The 19016-nt window shown below is 36.4% G+C and overlaps 1 protein-coding gene across 29 annotated transcripts in view; it reads left to right on the top strand.

Moving 5' to 3' along the window:
• Positions 1 to 19016, top strand: part of LOC111025120 (Protein kinase superfamily protein) — a 77225-nt gene that overhangs the window by 43122 nt on the left and 15087 nt on the right. For 15 of the 29 annotated variants that reach the window (XM_088120322.1, XM_088120320.1, XM_088120316.1 and 12 more), the window contains 9 exons: positions 1960 to 2078; positions 2884 to 2998; positions 3940 to 3989; positions 4092 to 4170; positions 4955 to 5005; positions 6890 to 7031; positions 7157 to 7201; positions 11638 to 11742; positions 11862 to 11903. In XM_088120322.1, the coding sequence (XP_087976448.1) occupies positions 1960 to 2078; positions 2884 to 2998; positions 3940 to 3989; positions 4092 to 4170; positions 4955 to 5005; positions 6890 to 7031; positions 7157 to 7201; positions 11638 to 11742; positions 11862 to 11903 (748 nt within the window). The remainder of the gene's footprint in view (positions 1 to 1959; positions 2079 to 2883; positions 2999 to 3939; positions 3990 to 4091; positions 4171 to 4954; positions 5006 to 6889; positions 7032 to 7156; positions 7202 to 11637; positions 11743 to 11861; positions 11904 to 19016) is intronic. The other 14 variants (XM_088120324.1, XM_088120313.1, XM_088120311.1 and 11 more) reach the window with 3 other exon arrangements.

The following is a 19016-nucleotide window of genomic DNA, read 5'->3' as shown; positions in this document are numbered from 1 at the left end:
TGTGTTCATTGATGACTGTACTCGAGTTTCATGGGTTTATCTTTCGAAACAAAAATCTAATGTTGGTTCTGTCATTCAAATATTCTTTAATATGATAAAAAATCAATTTGGAATCCAACTCAAACGGTTTCGTTCTGATAATGCTCGAGATTACTTTTTATCAAACCTTAACATCCTTCTTTCAGGAACATGGAATCATTCACGAGTCATCTTGTGTGGAAATACCCCAACAAAATGGGGTGGCAGAGAGAAAAATAGGTCACATTCTTTCCGTAACTCGTGCCCTTCTTTTTCAAAAAAATGTCCCTAAATCTTTATAGGGAGAAGTTGTGCTAAGAGTCACTTACTTAATCAATCGTTTACCCTTTGCTACTTTAGACCATAAAACTCCTATGAATATCCGATCAAAATTTTGTCCTGATTTTCGAACAACAAATATCTTGATTCCTCGAGTATTTGGTTGTGTAATCTTTGTCCATATTCATAGTCATCAACGAGGTAAACTTGATCCACAAGCCCTCAAATGTATTTTTGTTGGATACTCGAACACCCAAAAGAGATATACGTGTTATCATCCTCTTCTAAAAGGTACTTCATCTCTGTCGATGTTACCTTTTACGAAGACACCAGCTTCTTTACCTCACCTTATCTTCAGAGGGAGGAAATATTGTTGGAAGATAAGGATGATTTACCCATCCCTAACCTCACCTTTCCTTCACATCCTTTACCATCACCGATTCTAAACCCATCACAAGTATTAAACCCCATTGAAATTGACGCCAGTCAATCTTCCTCATCTTTACCACCCATAGACACCTCACCAGGGCCATATAATCCTTCTGCTACTATACCATTACACGTTTATTCAATAAGGAACACTGAGTATTTCCTTGGGATAGAAGTTGCATATTCTAAACAGGGCATATTTTTATCACAACAGAAGTATGTGATAGACCTGCTTTCAGAAAGAGGAAAGCTTGGTAGCAGACCAATGGGAACACTGATTGATCCAAACCATAAATTATGTGCAGCCGAAAAGAGTCCTCCAGTAAATAAAGAAACTTACCAGAGGTTAGTAGGAAAATTAATATATCTTTTGCATACAAGACCAGACATTGTGTATGCTGTAGGTGTGGTAAGTCAATTTATGCATAGTCCAAAAGAAGTTCACCTTCAAACACTATACCGGATACTTCACTATTTGAAGAATTCCATTGGGAAAGGATTATTGTTTAAAAAAGGCGAGAAACTTAATCTAGAAGTTTATATAGATACAGATTATGCAGGATCGATAGACGATAGGAAATCAACTTCTGGTTATTGTACATTTTTAGGTGGAAACTTAGTAACATGGAGAAGTAAAAAGCAAACGTAGTTGCAAGATCGAGTTCAGAAGCAGAATTTAGAGCAATGGCATTGGGTATCTGCGAATTACTTTGGATAAAGATTATTTTAGAAGATTTGAAAATTCCATGGAAAGGGCCAATGAAACTTTACTGTGATAATAAGTCTGCCATCAGTATTGCACATAATCCAGTTTAACATGATAGAACCAAGCATGTGGAGGTTGATAGTCTTCATATAAGAAAAGTTAGACAGTGGCCTCATATGTACTCCATTTGTGCCAACAAATGTTCAAATAGCAGACATCTTTACGAAAGGATTGAACAACAACTTTGAGCATTTGGTTAACAAGCTGGGAATGGAGAATATTCATTCACCAGCTTGAGAGGGAGTGTTAAATTATATTTGTTATCTTTAATGTCCTATTGTGTTTATTTTTTAATAGGTTATGGTTTCCTTGTTCTAATAGGAAAGTGTTTTCTTATCCTAATAGGTAAGAGGTTTGTTTGGTTCTTCTTCTTGATAGCTGTAGTTGCTATTTATATACTTTTGTATCAACTCCTTAAAATATAAGTAAGAATTATTTTCTTTTCCTATTAATTAACACTTTCCTAGTCCCAAACAGGTTGGGGTTTATTGCTCATTCAATCAACTTCTTGAATATGGATTCTATCATGCAGATCCCCATCCCGGGAATCTTCTTCGTACCTCTGATGGAAAACTGGCTTACTTAGGTATTATCATTAGCCTCATCATCTTACACAACTTTGGTGTGCTTGATTGTACATCTTAAGTATTTGCCCCATCGCTACTAGAAAATTGGTTTTTTAGTCTATTTAAGGTGTTTTCCAATTTTATGCTGGTGTAAATGATGTCTCTGCATCCTCCAAATTTCAGTCTTACTACACTTATCACTGGTGTTTTATTTTTTTTATTGTTTTATTTTTTTTCTTCAGCGTTGGCTGCTTAAATAATACCCAACTCTCTTTGTGTTGCCCTCTTACAAATAATATTTAACTCTGGAGGGCTCAAGTGGTGTGCCTTGTTGATGTGGGATGAGAATGCTGTTGAGTTTTAGTGACCTTAGTGGGAGCTTTCTCTATTCTTTTTTCTTTGGATTGCAAATGGAAAGCTTTTAGCTAATTTATGAAAAGTACAAAAGAAGGCAAGGCCCCAATAACCCGAGAGCTTAGAAGAAACTACTCTAATTGAGAGGCTATGCATTCTTATTGGAGTCTGAAGCGCATGTTCAACTTCAAATTATATTCATATTATCAAATGAGTAAAATCATATTGATCAAATATAAATAATTTTCAAATGGGAAGGACATAGTTGTATTGTGAAATTCCATATTACTTGGACCAAGAATAGTTTCATAATTAACTTTTTGTTCCAGACCTGAACCAGCTGCCAATGCCAAAATTTTTCTTATCATTTTCTCATGTTCGACTATATATATTTTTTACATGCATCATATCAAATAATGATAGACCATATATTTTGATGGGCTAATATTTATACTCCTACTTTACGAACAGATTTCGGTATGATGGGTGAATTTAAACAGGAGCTTCGTGATGGATTTATTGAAGCTTGTCTCCATCTTGTAAACCGTGATTTTGATGCATTAGCCAAGGATTTTGTCACACTGGGGTATAATGGTTTTTCCCTCTACTTGTTTCTTGTTATGCCATGTTTACTTACCAGGAATCGGAATGAGAATGAATCGGAATAAAAATCAATCAGAATGGGAATGCTATTCCTTTGATGTGATTTACCATAAATTTTCTGGAATTGGAATTAGAATTCCTTTGATGTTGTTTACTACGTCTAGAATCGGAATCGGAATCGGAATCAGATATATAAAAATTACTAGTATACCCCTTTCTTCTTTCTAGTTAATTATAAATACATTATTGTGCTAATTTTTTTTTTTAATTACAATTTTTTTTTGTTACTATATGATTTATAGTAAATATTTTTTATTATAACAATTTATCTAATATTAATAATAATGAATAATTAAAATAAAATTACACCAATTAAAATACTTTTTTTTACTAAAATTTAATAGAAAATATTATTAAATTTTATTATTCTAATATTCATTAAGAATAAATTATATTTTAAGAAAATCTATTAATATTATTTAATAATAACAAGGTAAAAAAAATATAAATTTATAATATTTTATAATAAAATCATACCAACCAATAAAAGTTGTATAAATTTTTATTATAAGAAAAAACATTAGTAGTAAAAATGAAAAAGAAATAGTTAATAAAATTATGAAATGAGAGAGAAGGATAAAAGTAGTAAATTAACTCTAATAAATGTGTGGGAGCGACGAAATAAGGAATGAGAATGAGATTGTTAGGGTGTAGGAGAGGGATGAGATTGTCCATTTTTAGGGAATGAGATTCCCCCACAATTTGATTTCATTCCTGCAACTTGGTAAACACCATCAAATCAAAGGGAATGGAAAAATTCATTCCCATTGTTTGATTCTCATTCCCAATCTCATTCCCTAGAAGTGAACATAGTAATTCTAATGCTACTGACTTTTTGGAAGGACATTTTTCTTATCTTTATAGGCTTCTTCCACCCACAGCAGATAAACAGGCGGTCACACAAGCATTAACAGGTTTTCTATTTTTCTCAAAAAATTTCATCGACTGTTAAACTGTTCTTCTAGGATTTAGGTTATGATGGATTAGGTGTTTCTCATCGGGTATTGTGGGTGCAGCTATCTTCCAAAATGCTGTTTCGAAAGGTGTCAGAAGTATTAGCTTTGGAGACCTTTTGGGAAACTTGGGAACGACAATGTAAGATTTTTCCGACACCATCCACATCAATATCTTTCTTCATTATTCTTTGGATTTTCAATCAGGGTGCAAAAATTTATTGAGAGTTGCACTTCCACCATTATTAGCTTGCTGTTGCCTTTTATTATTATTATTCACTCTCTTTGGGCGTTTGTTACATCGATGGGAAGGTATCTTGTAAAAAAAAAAAAAAAATAAGAATGACCTACTATATAGGTTTGAGAGAATAAAAATATTCTTCTATATCATACATGTAACTTAGGTCTTTTTATATAGGAGAATGACCTACTACAAATAAGGAAAGTAATAAATACCATAAAGACCAAATATTAACGACTAATATTGACAACTAATATTTACACAAAAATATTGATAAATCCAACCGAAGTCCATGCCCAATCTTATTTTAATATTACATCAATGCTTATTATTCTCCTAGTTTTTCTGTTTCTTTATTATTTTGTTAGATTTCTCTCTTTCAGGAGGTGGTCTCCTTGATTTTGGATGAAAACTCTTTGATTATTTATATTCTTTTCATACATCAATGAAAAGTTTGTTTGTTGTTATTAAAAAAAAAAAAATTACATCAATGCTTCATACATGCTGAGTTTATTCTTTGCTTTAGCAACTTTGTAAGTCAAGATATATGCTATAGTGTGAACATATTTTATTTATTACGTACAGATGGTGGAGACACATTTTCACTTGACATTCTTTTGGTAGTTATAGTGTTCCCTTTTTCTTTCTTTTTAATTTAAATGACATTTTTTTAAATTTCTCGCAGGTATAAGTTCAAATTTCGCATACCTTCATATTTTTCTCTCGTCATTCGGAGGTATCCTTACTTATTTTTGCGAGATATGTACCTCTGCATAGAAACCGTTAGTATTAGTATTATGTTACCTAAAATTTTAGGCTAAATATATCAAATGGTCCCTAATATTTTAGATTTTTCTTAATTTGATCCTAATAATTTGCAATGATTGAATGTACTCTTAATGTATTAAAACCGCTCAATTATATCCTTTTGAAGAAAAATATGTTAAAAATGGTGGATAGAAAGTTGATATGACACTAAATTTGTTTTGTCAACACATTTGAACAGATGACATGATATTTTTTTTATTTTATTTTCTTTTTTTTTTAAAAAAAACAAATTTTTGATTTAAACATGAAAATGAAGAAAAATGTTAAAGGATACAAACTCCTAAAGGGAGTGAAAAAGGAATATAGAGCCAAATAAAAAAGAAATCACCAAATAATACAAGAGAAACAAACATTGAAGAACAAAATACCTAATATCTTGACGGAACAATAAGTTAGAATTTGATACTTTGCGACCCGTTGATTTCAAAGGGACCACGGCTGCCCAATTAAGAACTCTTCATGCAAGGAATCATCAATAACTTCCGAATTAATGAGCCCTTCATGTATGAATATCCACAATAAATTTCTCAACTACTAACTCTTCAAGCAACAAATCTTTTAAATGCTCTTGAAAAAAGATTAAACTTTTTAGAGTCGCCTCAAAAACCAAACATAAGAAGCCCAAAAACGATTCAACGAAATATATTTTGTTGATGAACGGTCAAATTATTTGGTGATTTTAGGGGTGTTCACGGGTTGGGTTGGGTCGGGTTCAGGACATTTTTTGGACCAACCCGAAATTTCGAGTTGGACTGTTTCCCCACCCGATGGAACCGACTATACTAGCCAACCCAACCCTATATTTTTCAGGTTTGGTCAGGTCGGGTCATCGGGTTGCTCTACATTCTGTTCTTTCTTTTCAAAGGAGGGTTTGGATGATGGAACAGGCGGCAGATGACAGTAAACTTGAGGGAATGGCGGCAGACGAGAAGGAACGACTAAAACAACAGACAGTAGCAGACTGAAGGATGCGAACGACGGCGAATAGAGGCAAATAGATGTGAAGGGTCATGAACAGAGGCGAAGGGCCACGAACAGAGGCAAATGGCAGCAAAAATATGCCAACAGTGAACAGATGCGAACGATGGCAGCGAACATATGCAAACGGCTGTCAACAAACGCGAACAATAACCATGATTGAGAGATTGAGAGAGGTGGGATGATATTGTGAGATCTGGGATGAGATTGAAAGGAAGATTGAGAGAGATGGGATGAGATTAAGAGAGGGATTGAGAGATGGAGGCGAAGAGGCGGCTTGAGAGGGAGATTGAGAGATGAGAGGCAAAGAGGTGGCTAGCAAAACCCTAGAAAACCTAATATATGTATATATACGATTAAATTCGGTTCGGTTCGGGTTAAACTGATTTTTTTTTCTCCTAATCCGAGAACCGAACCGGCCGGTTCTTAAAATCTTGAACCCAACCCTTACAGTTTGGGTTGGGTTCTTTGAGTTACCGGGTTATTTGAACACCCCTAGGTGAGTTAGATTTCATGTGTCAAATAGCATCAACGTGGCTAAATATGTGAATAAAACAATAATTGAATAATACATCAACTTTTATTAACAAATTTTAATATTAAGACTAATTGAGAAATTTTTATACATCAGGGTAAAATTGAGAATATTAAAAGATTAAGAAGCAATGAGAATTGCCCAAACGATTGGGGACTGTATGGTATATTTAGACAAGATTTTATGTACAAAGTGATTAAAATACTTGTAAATCATTTTTCCTTCACTTAGATACAACAAATAAATTGGTTTGAATTCTTATTTCGTTGGTGGATTTAGCCTTGCAGTACTGGAGGGAATTGCTGTCAGCTTTAACCCAAATTACAAAGTTTTAGGCAGTACATATCCATGGATTGCTAGAAAAGTACTAACTGACAATTCGCCCAAGCTCAAGTCCTCCCTGTTATCCCTGCTTTATAAAGTGAAATATCCTTTTCTTTGTAAATAAAGCTCTTTTTATACCGTTCATTAAATTTTGGTCCTTTTTTTTTAACATGAAGTATTCAGCGAACTCATCTTTAAATCGATGTGTCTTCTTGATGATAGGAAGGTATTTTCAGGATCGATCGTTTGGAGTCTCTGGTTATAGAGGTAAGACGTTCGTTCCATTTCATTGTATCAATAGTTTCATTTGCATTAAAGAGCGATGCACCACCGTACTTTCAACACAAATATTTCGTTGATTAAGCTTCAATTGTTAAATTAGAGCTAATTCATTAAATTTTTCTAAATCTTAATGTTCTCATACTTCGATTTAAAAAGAATCTGACACATTATGCACATGATACATATTTCAAATTTTGAAAGGGTTATACAAGCTTTGGCAACCAAATGTAGTAAGGTCAGGCGGTTGTCCTGCGAGATTAATCTAGGTGCATGCAAGCTGGTTCAGACACTCACGGAAAGGAAAAAAAAAAACGGGCTATACAAGCCAACATGAAATCTTAAACTCAAGATCTCCTTTTGTGCTTTGTTAAGAGAATTAAACTATTAGGTGAGATTTAAATCTATTATATCTTTATTAATTGTCATAGAACCATTAGGCACATCTAAACAATCTTGGATTGGGAAGTTCCTATTTGGAAGGATGCAGCTTCTTGACCATCGCAGTTTCTACTCCTGCTAATAGTTTAGCACACTCTTTACTATGGGGTTTTGAAGCACATGGAGATTTTACTCGTTGGTGACAATTAGATGGTCTGTGTACTCTTGTTGCTCTCATGGTGCTTTCAGACTAATAGGTTTCATGTTACATCAATTTGAACGTGCTCGCATTCTCGAGTCCAATTGCTGTTTTTGTTTCTGGATTTGTAATTTGTCCGCTAGGTCAATCTGGTTCTTTTTCCAAAACGAAGGGGATTAAATAAGAACAAGAGGGATCCTATTAGTCTAAACAATTGCTGTTTTTGTTCCTGCTAATAGTTTAGCACACTCTTTGGTGTTACTATGGGGTTTTGAAGCACATGGAGATTTTACTCGTTGGTGACAATTAGATGGTCTGTGTACTCTTGTTGCTCTCATGGTGCTTTCAGACTAATAGGTTTCATGTTACATCAATTTGAACGTGCTCGCATTCTCGAGTCCAATTGCTGTTTTTGTTTCTGGATTTGTAATTTGTCCGCTAGGTCAATCTGGTTCTTTTTCCAAAACGAAGGGGATTAAATAAGAACAAGAGGGATCCACCGAAGAAGATACTTCTTGGTGTAATACCAATAGGAGAAAGGTTCATTAACTGGATAATAATCAACTAGAAAATAGAGATGGCTTTAAATAAGAAGCCAGATAACTAACTTAAATTAACTACCCAAAGATATTGTCCAACGGCTATATTAATAGAATAGTCTTATAAGCCACATCAAATTCCCCCCGCCAAAAAAGAACTCGTCCTCGAGTTTTACTTGGCTAGAACAAAATCATCTTTTGCTTTGTATTCGTATATGTCAGCTACATTGAAGACTGGATTAATCTTTAGGTTTGTAGGTAAGTTTATCTGATAGGCATTGTCACCAATATATATATATATTTTTTTAATGAGAAACTATGCTTTCATTGAGAAAAATGAAACAAGGAACAAGAAATCCAAAAAGGGCCTACAAAAAGACAGCCCAGAAGAAGGGACCCCCTAAGGAAAGGGCTCCAATCCAAAAGAATGAATCCTAACGTATAATTACAAAAGGCCTTGGAAACAGAGCCCCATAACGAAGCATTAAATCTAATGAGCTCCCAAACATAATCCAGATAAGGTATTGTCACCATATTGCTGGAGTATTTCAAAGGGGCCAATTTTTTTGTTAGGTAGCTTGTGATAAGATCCCTTAGGAAAACGGGATTTTTTGAGGTAGACCATAACAAGATCTCTGGGGCAAACTACTTGCCTCGTCTGTGAGCATCTGCTGCTGTTTTGTAGGATGTTGTAGCTTGTAGTAGATTCTGTGTCACTCCCTTGTGTAGCTTGATAATTCTTTCAGCCATATGTTCTGCTCCTTGGTTAAAATCCACAGTACATGGGAGATTAGTAAGATCTACCGTTAGTCTAGGAAGCCGAGTGTAAACAATGTCGAAGGGGGACTTTCCCGTGGATCGGTTCTTCATATGATTATAAGCAAACTCGGCTTGTGCAAGGGTAAGATCCCACTGTTTTGGCTTGTTTCCTCCTAAACACCTTATGAGGATCCTCAATGTTCTATTAGTGACCTCTGTTTTCCCATCTGTCTGTGGATGGCTAGTGGTGCTAAATTTCAAACCTATATCGAACTTTTTCCAGAAGGTTTTCCAAAAATGACTTAAAAATTTGACATCCCAATCTGACACTATGGTCCTTGGAATACCATGTAAATGTACAATTTCTCTAAAAAACAAGTTAGCTATGTAAATGGCATTCAAAGTTTTCTTACAAGGTAAAAAATGAGACATTTTACTAAAACGGTCTACAACAACTAAAACAGAATCATCGCCTCTTTGGTTATGGGGAGACCCAGTATAAAATCCATCAATAGGTCATCCCAAATATATTTAGGAATTGGTAAGGGAGAGTATAAATTTGTGTTCTGTGATTGCCCTTTAGCTGTTTGGCACATGAGACAACGGCTGACGAAGTTGTTTACGTCCCGGCATAGTTGAGGCCAAAAGAAACGTGGTTGTGACAAGGTCAAGAGTCTTATCACATCCTAAGTGTCCTGCCAAACTGCCACTGTGTAGGTCTTTAATCAAGGTTTCTCGAAGGGATGTATGGGGGATACACAAACGGTCCCCTTTGAAAAGAAACCTGTTGACAATGTGAAAATCCTTGAAATTGACATGTTGGTTATATTGTGTCCAGATGATCAAATGCTATTGCTTGTCGTGCAAGAAGAGTGAGAAGGCTAGCTAAAAACTAAGGATAGAGACACCAGTGAGACATACACGAGAAAAGAGAGAAGAAATAAATTCTCAAATTGATTGATCAAAAATGAGGAATAGAGGCACTGTTTATAGGTTACAAAAGGAAACAAAATCTAGGAATAATCTCCTAATTTCCCTAGCAAAAAAGGAGATTTATTTGCTAAATTTATACCCAAAATCTAAACAACTTTAAAACAACTTCTAACTAAGTCCACATAATCTTATGAAATCTTATGAAAGCCGATGCACCGGACTAGAGCTTGAAGGCGACCAATCTAACTTTTTTATCCTTCGGCGTGTTGGTGTAATAAAAAAAATTCTCGACATTCTTGACCCAGTCCAAGAATGCCTCCACTCCCATCTTCCCATTGAAGGTAGGAAGATCAATCTTCATCTTATAATCTGTGCACACACCTCCCCTGTTTGGAAAAGCAAACCTGTTAAAGCGTGGGTTCCCATGAAAAAGATCATCTTCCTCACCTAACGAATCTGAATCTTGGATTCTTAGTTGAATTTATTGATTTCTCCGACCACGTCCATTTGTGTTTCGGGCCATAACTTGAGACAACGATCGGTTTCTTGGTGGACGTATCCTTTTTTGTTCGAATTGACCACCGCGATTTCCCAAGTCTTCACGCAGTCGTTCTTGCTCGATCGCGATATTCTCTAGGTGCTTAGAAAGGTTTTCCATCAGACCGTGAATTGTTTGAATACTAGATCATACCTCGCCCAACGAATCCTCTACCAGTAGCAGGCGCTCGGTGCCTGACTTTGGAGATAGAGGTTGAGTTGTTGAAGGATCTGTCGTGGGTCCTTTGCTGGAAGTCACTGCATTCTTCCCAGCCATGAGGTCCTAATTCCGGATCGGACTCTGATACCAATTTGGTGTAATACCAATTGGAGAAAGGTCATTAACTGGATAATAATCAACTAGAAAACAGGGATGGCTTTATAGAAGCCAGATAACTAACTTAAACTAACTACCCAAAGATATTGCCCAACGGATATATAGCTAACGGCTATATTAACAGAATAGTCTTATAAGCTACATCATTTCTTCCCTTTTTCGGACGAATAAGAGGATACAGATATCCCGCTTCTCCAAAGAATGATTGACAGTTTACTCTAGGAAAATATATAAAATAAAAATAGTGAAAATTTATTAAAATATAGGAAACTTATAGCGAAAGCATTAATTTGCTACAGGCCTAGTCATACTAGAATATTTATTGGTGCTGGCTATAGATAAGCCATGCTGCTCTTAGGATTTTTTTACGTTAGACAGCATTCTGAGTGAAAAAAGTTATGGAATCAGTGGACTCTCGTATTAAAGGCCAAAAGGTATGGTTTGTGGATTTGTGGTGGTTAACATCGTGACCACAAAAAAGCCAAATATGGTGGTTAACATCGTGTCAGGTAGATTTTTGGGGATTTGGATGAGCCTTATTGACTTGCATCATTGCTTCTGCTTTTTGTTTTTTTATACATTATACATAATTGTGGCTGCATTACTTGTTACAATCTCAACAGGACTATTTTGTAAAGGAAAAAGCGAAAAATAATAATAATAATAATTAGCATTTCGTTGCATTCTGTCTTCAAGCCTTCATCCTAATTTTTTTACAATGATGATGTTCTTATGGCAGTCGCTTCGTGCTAGAACAGAGAAGTCCTCGGTCAGAAAAGATGTAGAGGACCAGGGTAATAGGATAGTTGTCAAGGAAGTTCTTTCCTTTGCACTGTCTGAGAAAGTATGAACTAGTTTTTTGTCTTCCTTTTGAATAATATATCCAAAGTATCGTTTATGATGAGTCACTTTAAGTTTCGTTTTGTTTTTGTTTTCTTTTAAAAATAAAACATATTTTTGCAGGGCTCCTTTCTGAGAGATTTACTTCTCCAAGAAATAGCTAAGGTAAATTTTTGGTATATAAACTTGCTATCTCTCCTTAGTCCTACGAGTAATTTTAAGAAAATTTTTGGCCGGATATAAGATGTAAACATGATTTGAACCGGACAAATAGATTATGGTAAAAACTGATGCCATTTGGTAACTCTATAATGTTCTCGCGTGTCTCTAGTCTTCTGCCGTTGATAAATTGATTAAGGAAATTCTATGACTCTTAGTATATTCATCCTTTCAAGTCACAAAAACTGCCAATGACTAAGTATGGTGTGTTGGATTTTAAAGTGCGAAAGAAAGTGAAATTTAAAGAAATTTATTCACATATACGTTGTGAATATTTCTTTTATTGGTTTTGTTAAATTTTGTATTAAAGTTACACAGTTGTAACTTCTTTATGTGTTGAAGTTACTTGTGTGTTAAAAACTGATGTATTCGGTAGTTACTATTAAAGCTTCTGTTATTAGCTTTTATTTTAAAACCTATGTGTTTTAATTGTAGTTTTAATCCACGGTAACTTGGTTTACGTTTGTTAGTTGTAAAGCTTAGAATCCTATAAATAGGATTCAACTCTTTCAATAAGATTCATTCTTTCATTCTTAAAACAAACACTCTAGAGCTACATCAATTTTGGTATCAGAGCACCCAAAATTCTGGGAACTCAATGGCGGGCAAGAAACCAACCACGGCGGAATCTTCCCTAGCCAGTAAAGAAACGGATCAGGCGACCGTTCTCTCACCACGATCGGCAACCGTACGCTTGCAGTCGGTTGAAGGGGATATGAAGATAGTCCAGCAGGAAGTGGGTGAGATTAAACAGATATTGGAAGTAATTCATGGCCAGCTGGAAAGGCTGAGTGTTCAACAAAACTCAGCAAGAACAGGCCAAGAAATGCGAAGGACGGACCATCAGGGCATTTACTATCAAGAACAACAAGGGGCGCAGCCAAGAAGACATCAAGAAAATGTTCTTGAACCAAGAATGCTCTAAGAACAACGAACCATCCGACAAGATTTAAATCAAAATCCCCTGTTTCAGCATAGGAATGATTTCTTCGTTGACTCTTCCAGTGGTGAAGATGATATGTCGGGGTTGGAAGAAGATCCTAGGGGACGACGGGGTCATCAAAGACAGTACCAAGAGACAAATGAGTATAAAATGAAGATTGATCTTCCAACTTTCAGCGGTAAGATGGAGAACGAGGGGTTTCTTGATTGGGTGAAGAATGTAGAAAACTTTTTTAGTTACATGGGTACACCTGAACATAAAAAGGTTCAATGAGTAGCATTTAAGCTGAAGGGAGGCGCCTCTGCTTGGTGGGATCAGTTGGAAGTCAATCGGCGTCGTTATGGGAAAAGACCCATCCGTACATGGGAAAAGATGAAGAAACTGATGCGTGAACGATTTCTGCCTATAAACTACGAACAGATCCTATACAATCAGTACCAAAACTGTAAACAAGGTACACGCTCGATTGTCGATTATGCTGAAGAATTTCACAGGTTAGACGCTCGGACAAATCTTGGAGAAAGTCAGCAATATTTAGTGGCTCGTTTCATTGGAGGATTAAGGACAGAGATAAAAGAACAGTTGGCCCTCCAACCCATTGGCTTCCTCAATGAGGCTATTTCCACAGCCACAACAACTGAAGAACAACTCAATAATAGATACAAGAAGCAATATACAAGACGCGGTACGTGGGATCAAACAGGGGGATCGTCCAAAAAGCCTTTCTCTACGATAGAACAGAGTGCTGCGCAAGCTCCTACAACCACGGGGACTAAAGGTAAGTTGCTGGATTCTGAGGCGAAAAAAGGAGGTAAGAGTACTGATAACACCTTAAGTAAACGACCGGTTGGCACATACAACCGCCCAACTCTAGGGAAATGCTTTAGGAGTGGTCAGGTAGGCCATCTCTCAAACGAATGTCCCCAACGGAAGGCTATTGCCTTCTTAGAATATGAAGATATAAGAAACGATAGTGAGGAAGAGGACATGAATGGAACTGATGAGGTAGATTACACCGGCCCGGATGAGGGAGGTTTGGTTTCGTGCGTAGTCTAGCGCCTTCTTCTAACACCTAAAACAGAGACGGCTTACCAATGCCATGCTCTGTTCAAAACACGCTGCACTGTCAATGGCAAAATCTGCAATGTCATTGTTGACAGTGGTAGCACTGAAAACATTGTGTCTAGCAAGCTTATTTTCGCCCTCAATCTTTCTTTAACACCCCACCCGGCTCCATATAAGGTCACCTGGATAAAAAAGGGGGGGAAGCCCAAGTCACCCACACTTTTACTATTCCTCTATCTATTGGAGCAAGTTATAAAGATCAAATTGTGTGTGATGTGCTCGAGATGGATGTATGCCATATTTTGTTAGGGAGACCTTGGCAATACGATACTCAAGCATTGCACAAAGGCAGGGATAATAAGTTTATGTGGATGGGTAAGAAAGTGGTCTTACTACCCCTTACTCCATCAAAATTACTAGCTCCTACCGATACTAACAAGTCCAAAGGACAATTATTCACGATCCATTCGGTAAAGGAGATACTGCCTACTAAAGACATGCCTATTCTTGGGTTGGTTATAAAATCTTTTGATACAGAGGATTTAGCCAACCCCATTCTCCCTGAAGTACGCAGATTGCTTGATGAATTTAAAACCATTGTGGATACACCTACGGGTTTACCACCCCTTTGAGACATACAACATAACATAGATTTTCTGTCGGGTGCTACACTTCCTAACTTGGCTCATTACAGAATGAGCCCATCGGAATACAAGATCCTCCACGATCAAATTCAAGATTTATTGGATAAAGGTCACATTCAACCAAGCCTTAGCCCATGTGCGGTTCCTGCACTCCTTACTCCTAAAAAAGATGGCACATGGCGAATGTGTGTGGATAGCAGGGCCATTAATAAAATTACAATCAGGTACCGTTTTCCCATTCCTAGAATTAGTGACTTATTGGATCAACTAGGGGGAGCTTCAATTTTCTCAAAGGTCAACCTTCGGAGTGGCTACCATCAAATCCGCATCCGCTCGGGAGATGAGTGGAAAACGGCGTTTAAGACCAACGAAGGCTTGTTTGAATGGCTCGTCATGCCTTTTGGCCTATCTAACGCGCCTAGCACTTTCATGCGACTCATGAATCAGGTACTACAACCCTTTCTTAATAAATTCGTGGTGGTCTATTTCTATGATATCCTTATCTATAGCCAAAACATGCATGACCATTTAGGACACCTCCGATTATTATTTTCAGCTCTAGCTACCAATACTTTAGTTATCAATCACAAAAAATGCGTATTTGCAGTACCTGAAATATGATTTCTAGGGTTTATTATAGGACACAACGAGATTAAAATGGATCCTCTAAAAGTGTCTACTATCGCTAGTTGGCCGGAACCCAAAACTATTAAGGATGTGCAATGTTTCTTAGGGCTTGCTTCTTTCTATAGAAAATTCATCCAAAACTTTAGCTCCATTGTTGCACCTCTCACAAATTGTCTCAAGAAAGGTCAATTCACGTGGGGAATAACCCAAACCGACAGCTTTAACCTCATTAAACACAAACTAAGTACTAGTCCTGTTCTCACTTTACCAGATTTTAACCAACCATTTGAAGTAGCAGTAGATGCTTCAGGAATAGGGATTGGAGCTGTTCTTTCCCAACACAACCATCCCATAGAATATTTTAGTGAAAAACTAAGCCCGTTTAGACAAAAATGGAGTACATACGAGCAAGAACTTTACTCCTTAGTTAGGGCATTGAAACAATGGGAACATTATCTTTTGAACAACGAATTTGTCCTATTCACAGATCATTTCTCCATTAAATTCCTGCACACACAAAAATCTATTAGTCGCATGCATGCTCGTTGGCTTTCCTTTCTTCAACGTTTCGAATTTGTTATCAAACATAAATCTGGAATTACTAACAAAACTGCAGATGCCTTGAGCAGAAAGGGAAATTTACTAACTATTCTAGAGGGAGAAATCATTGCTTTTGAACATCTCCCTGATTCTTACGAAGGAGACTCAGATTTCGGTCCCATCTGGACCCAATGCCAAACACATACCGCAGCCGCTGACTATCATTTCTTGGATGGCTTCTTATTTAAGCGCAACGCCCTTTGCATACCCCATACATCTCTTCGAGAGGCTCTTATTAAAAATGCTCATTCGGGGGGCTTAGCTGGCCATTTGGGACGAGACAAAACCTTTGAGGTCCTATCTGTTAGATTTTTTTGGCCACAGCTCCGCAAGGATGTAGCCAATTACATTGGACGATGTTTCCTATGTCAAACATACAAAGGGACTACCCAAAACACGGGTTTATACACTCCTCTGCCCATACCCGACAACATATGGGAAGAACTCTCGATGGACTTTATACTCGGTCTCCCTCGGACTCAAAGGGGTTTCGACTCCGTAATGGTCGTGGTGGACCGATTTAGTAAAATGACACATTTCTTGGCATGTAAAAAGATTTCGGATGCCATTTATATTGCTACTTTATTCTTTAGAGAAGTAGTGCGCCTCCACGGCATTCCGAAATCCATAGTGTCTGATAGAGATGTGAAGTTCTTAAGCCATTTCTGGCGGACGTTAGGGAAAAAGTTCGATACTAGTTTAAAACTCAGCACAACTAGTCATCCACAAACAGATGGCCAGACCGAAGTTACAAATCGATCTCTCGGCAATCTCATACGATGTCTTAGTGGGGATCATCCTAAACAGTGGGATTTAACACTAGCACAAGCCGAGTTCGCCTACAACAATATGAAGAATAGAACAACAGGGAAGTCTTCATTTGAGATTGTGTACACTAAAATCCCTCGCTTAACATTTGATCTAACTACTCTTCCTTCATCTGTTGATCTTAGTTTAGAAGCAGAGGAAATGGCTACCAGATTTTCCGAACTACACCAGGAAGTACGTGACCACATTGTCAAGTCAAATGAGCAGTACAAAGTAACGGTTGACAAAAAACGAAGGTTCAAGGAGTTTCAAGTGGGGGACTTGGTGATGATTCACTTAAGAAAGAGTCGATTTCCAGCAGGCACCTATAATAAGTTGAAGAAGAAAAAACTAGACCCTTTTTGTATCTTAGAGCGATGTGCCAATGCTTACAAAGTTGATTTACCGCACAACTACAACATCAGCCCCGTGTTTAATGTGGCAGACATATATGGCTTTCAACCTCCTGATGAATTTACCTTGGCTAAATAACTCGAGGACGAGTTTGTTTTTTGGGTCGGGAAAATTGATGTATTCGGTTTAGCTTTTATTTTAAAACCTATGTGTTTTAATTGTAGTTTTAACCCACGGTAACTTGGTTTACCTTTGTTAGTTGGAAAGCTTAGAATCCTATAAATAGGATTCAACTCTTTCAATAAGATTCATTCTCTCATTCTTAAAACAAACAATCTAGAGCTACATCAAAAACACATATATATGTTAATATAAATTTAAGTTATTTCTTAAGCAAGGAATTTTTTTACATTTATGTGTTAAAGTCACATACGTAAAAATGTTACATATGTGTTTAATTTTGAGTGAGAGGTTACTTGTTTGGACAACTATATATAGTTGTGGATTTTTTCATTTTGCGATATCCAAGCATACCACAATTGGGTATTCTCCTCCTCTCACAAGAATTCTCTATTCTTTTTGAGTTGTTCTTGTTAGTTTTGAGAGCAAATATCTAAGACTTTTGTCAGATCCGAGTAGTTTGAGGTTGCTGTTCAAATCCAAGACAAAGAATGTGAAACTTAGGCCAAGGAATGACGCTAACAAGCGTATTTGTGGAATCTGTTGGGTTTGCGACAAGAGTGGTCATATATGAGATAAATATGGCCTCTAACACCAAAGGCTAGTGGATTGATAATGGTGCTACTAGGCACATTTGTGGAGGCAAATCATTGTTCACCACCTATGAAAAGCTTGATGGCAATGATAAGATGTACATGAGAAATGCTTCAATAGCTTATGTGGAAGGCAAAGGAAAAATCGTGCTGAAATAGACTTATGAGAAAATACTTACCCTCACTGATGTGTGGCATGTGCCAGAAATTCGAAAGAATCTAGTGTCAAGAACTCTGCTCAATAAAAATAAGTTCAAGCTTGTATTTGAGTCAGATAAGTTTATTCTGGCCAAGAGGTATGTATGTGGGAAAAGGCTATCTGAATGATGACATGTTAAAATTGAATGTACTAGCACAAGTGCCTAAGAACAATAATAATAACAACTCTTCTACTTGTATTGTTGAGTTGTGTGATATATGACATTCTAAATTGGGGCATGACAATTATCATTCTTTACCTTAAGTTTAGGACTATTACCTAATTTTAACATTGATAATAAACACAAATACGAAGTTTGTGTTGAATCAAAGTTTTCTAGAAAGTCATTTTCATATGTGGAAAGAAGTAATGAATTGATTTAATTCACAATGATATATGTGACTTGAAAAGTACTCCCACAAGAGGTGGTACTCTATATTCTGTCACATTCATTGTTGGTTATAGTAAATATTGCTATATATATTTATGTATACATAGTAAAGATGAGACCTTAGATGTTTTCAACACATATAAGTTAGAAGTTGAAATCAACTTGAGAATAAAATAAAAGTGCTTATATCAGATAGAGATGGTGAATATGAATCATCATCACTTTCTGTATTTTGTGAAGTTGATGGTATAATCCATCAAACTACGGCACCTTATACACCACAACAAAATGATGTGGCTGAAAAAAAAAACCGAACTTTGAAGGACATGATCAATTGCATGTTAAATAGTTCGGGTTTACCCCATAATTTTTCCGCCTTTGCTTACAACAAATTTTATCTTAAATAAAATTCTACATAAGAAGATTGAAGAGACTAAGGTTGGAGAGAATCCAATGTGATGTATTCTCATTATTAAAGTCTATATATATAGACAAATATACAAGGTTGACCTAATCCTATACGAAGAAGGTAAAAGACAAATTAATATTAATACAAGAATATAAAATATACTAATATATACTCTAACACTCCCCCTTAAGTTGGTGCATATATGTTAATCATGCCCAACTTGTTAGACAAATAATCTATTCGTGCT

The sequence above is a fragment of the Momordica charantia genome (assembly GCF_013281855.1).
Source record: "Momordica charantia cultivar OHB3-1 chromosome 11 unlocalized genomic scaffold, Mcharantia_2.0 BLBB01000011.1, whole genome shotgun sequence".
Classification (NCBI taxonomy): domain Eukaryota; kingdom Viridiplantae; phylum Streptophyta; class Magnoliopsida; order Cucurbitales; family Cucurbitaceae; genus Momordica; species Momordica charantia.
Note: the sequence above shows the minus strand (reverse complement) of the source record. Positions and strands in the feature narration are given on the sequence as shown.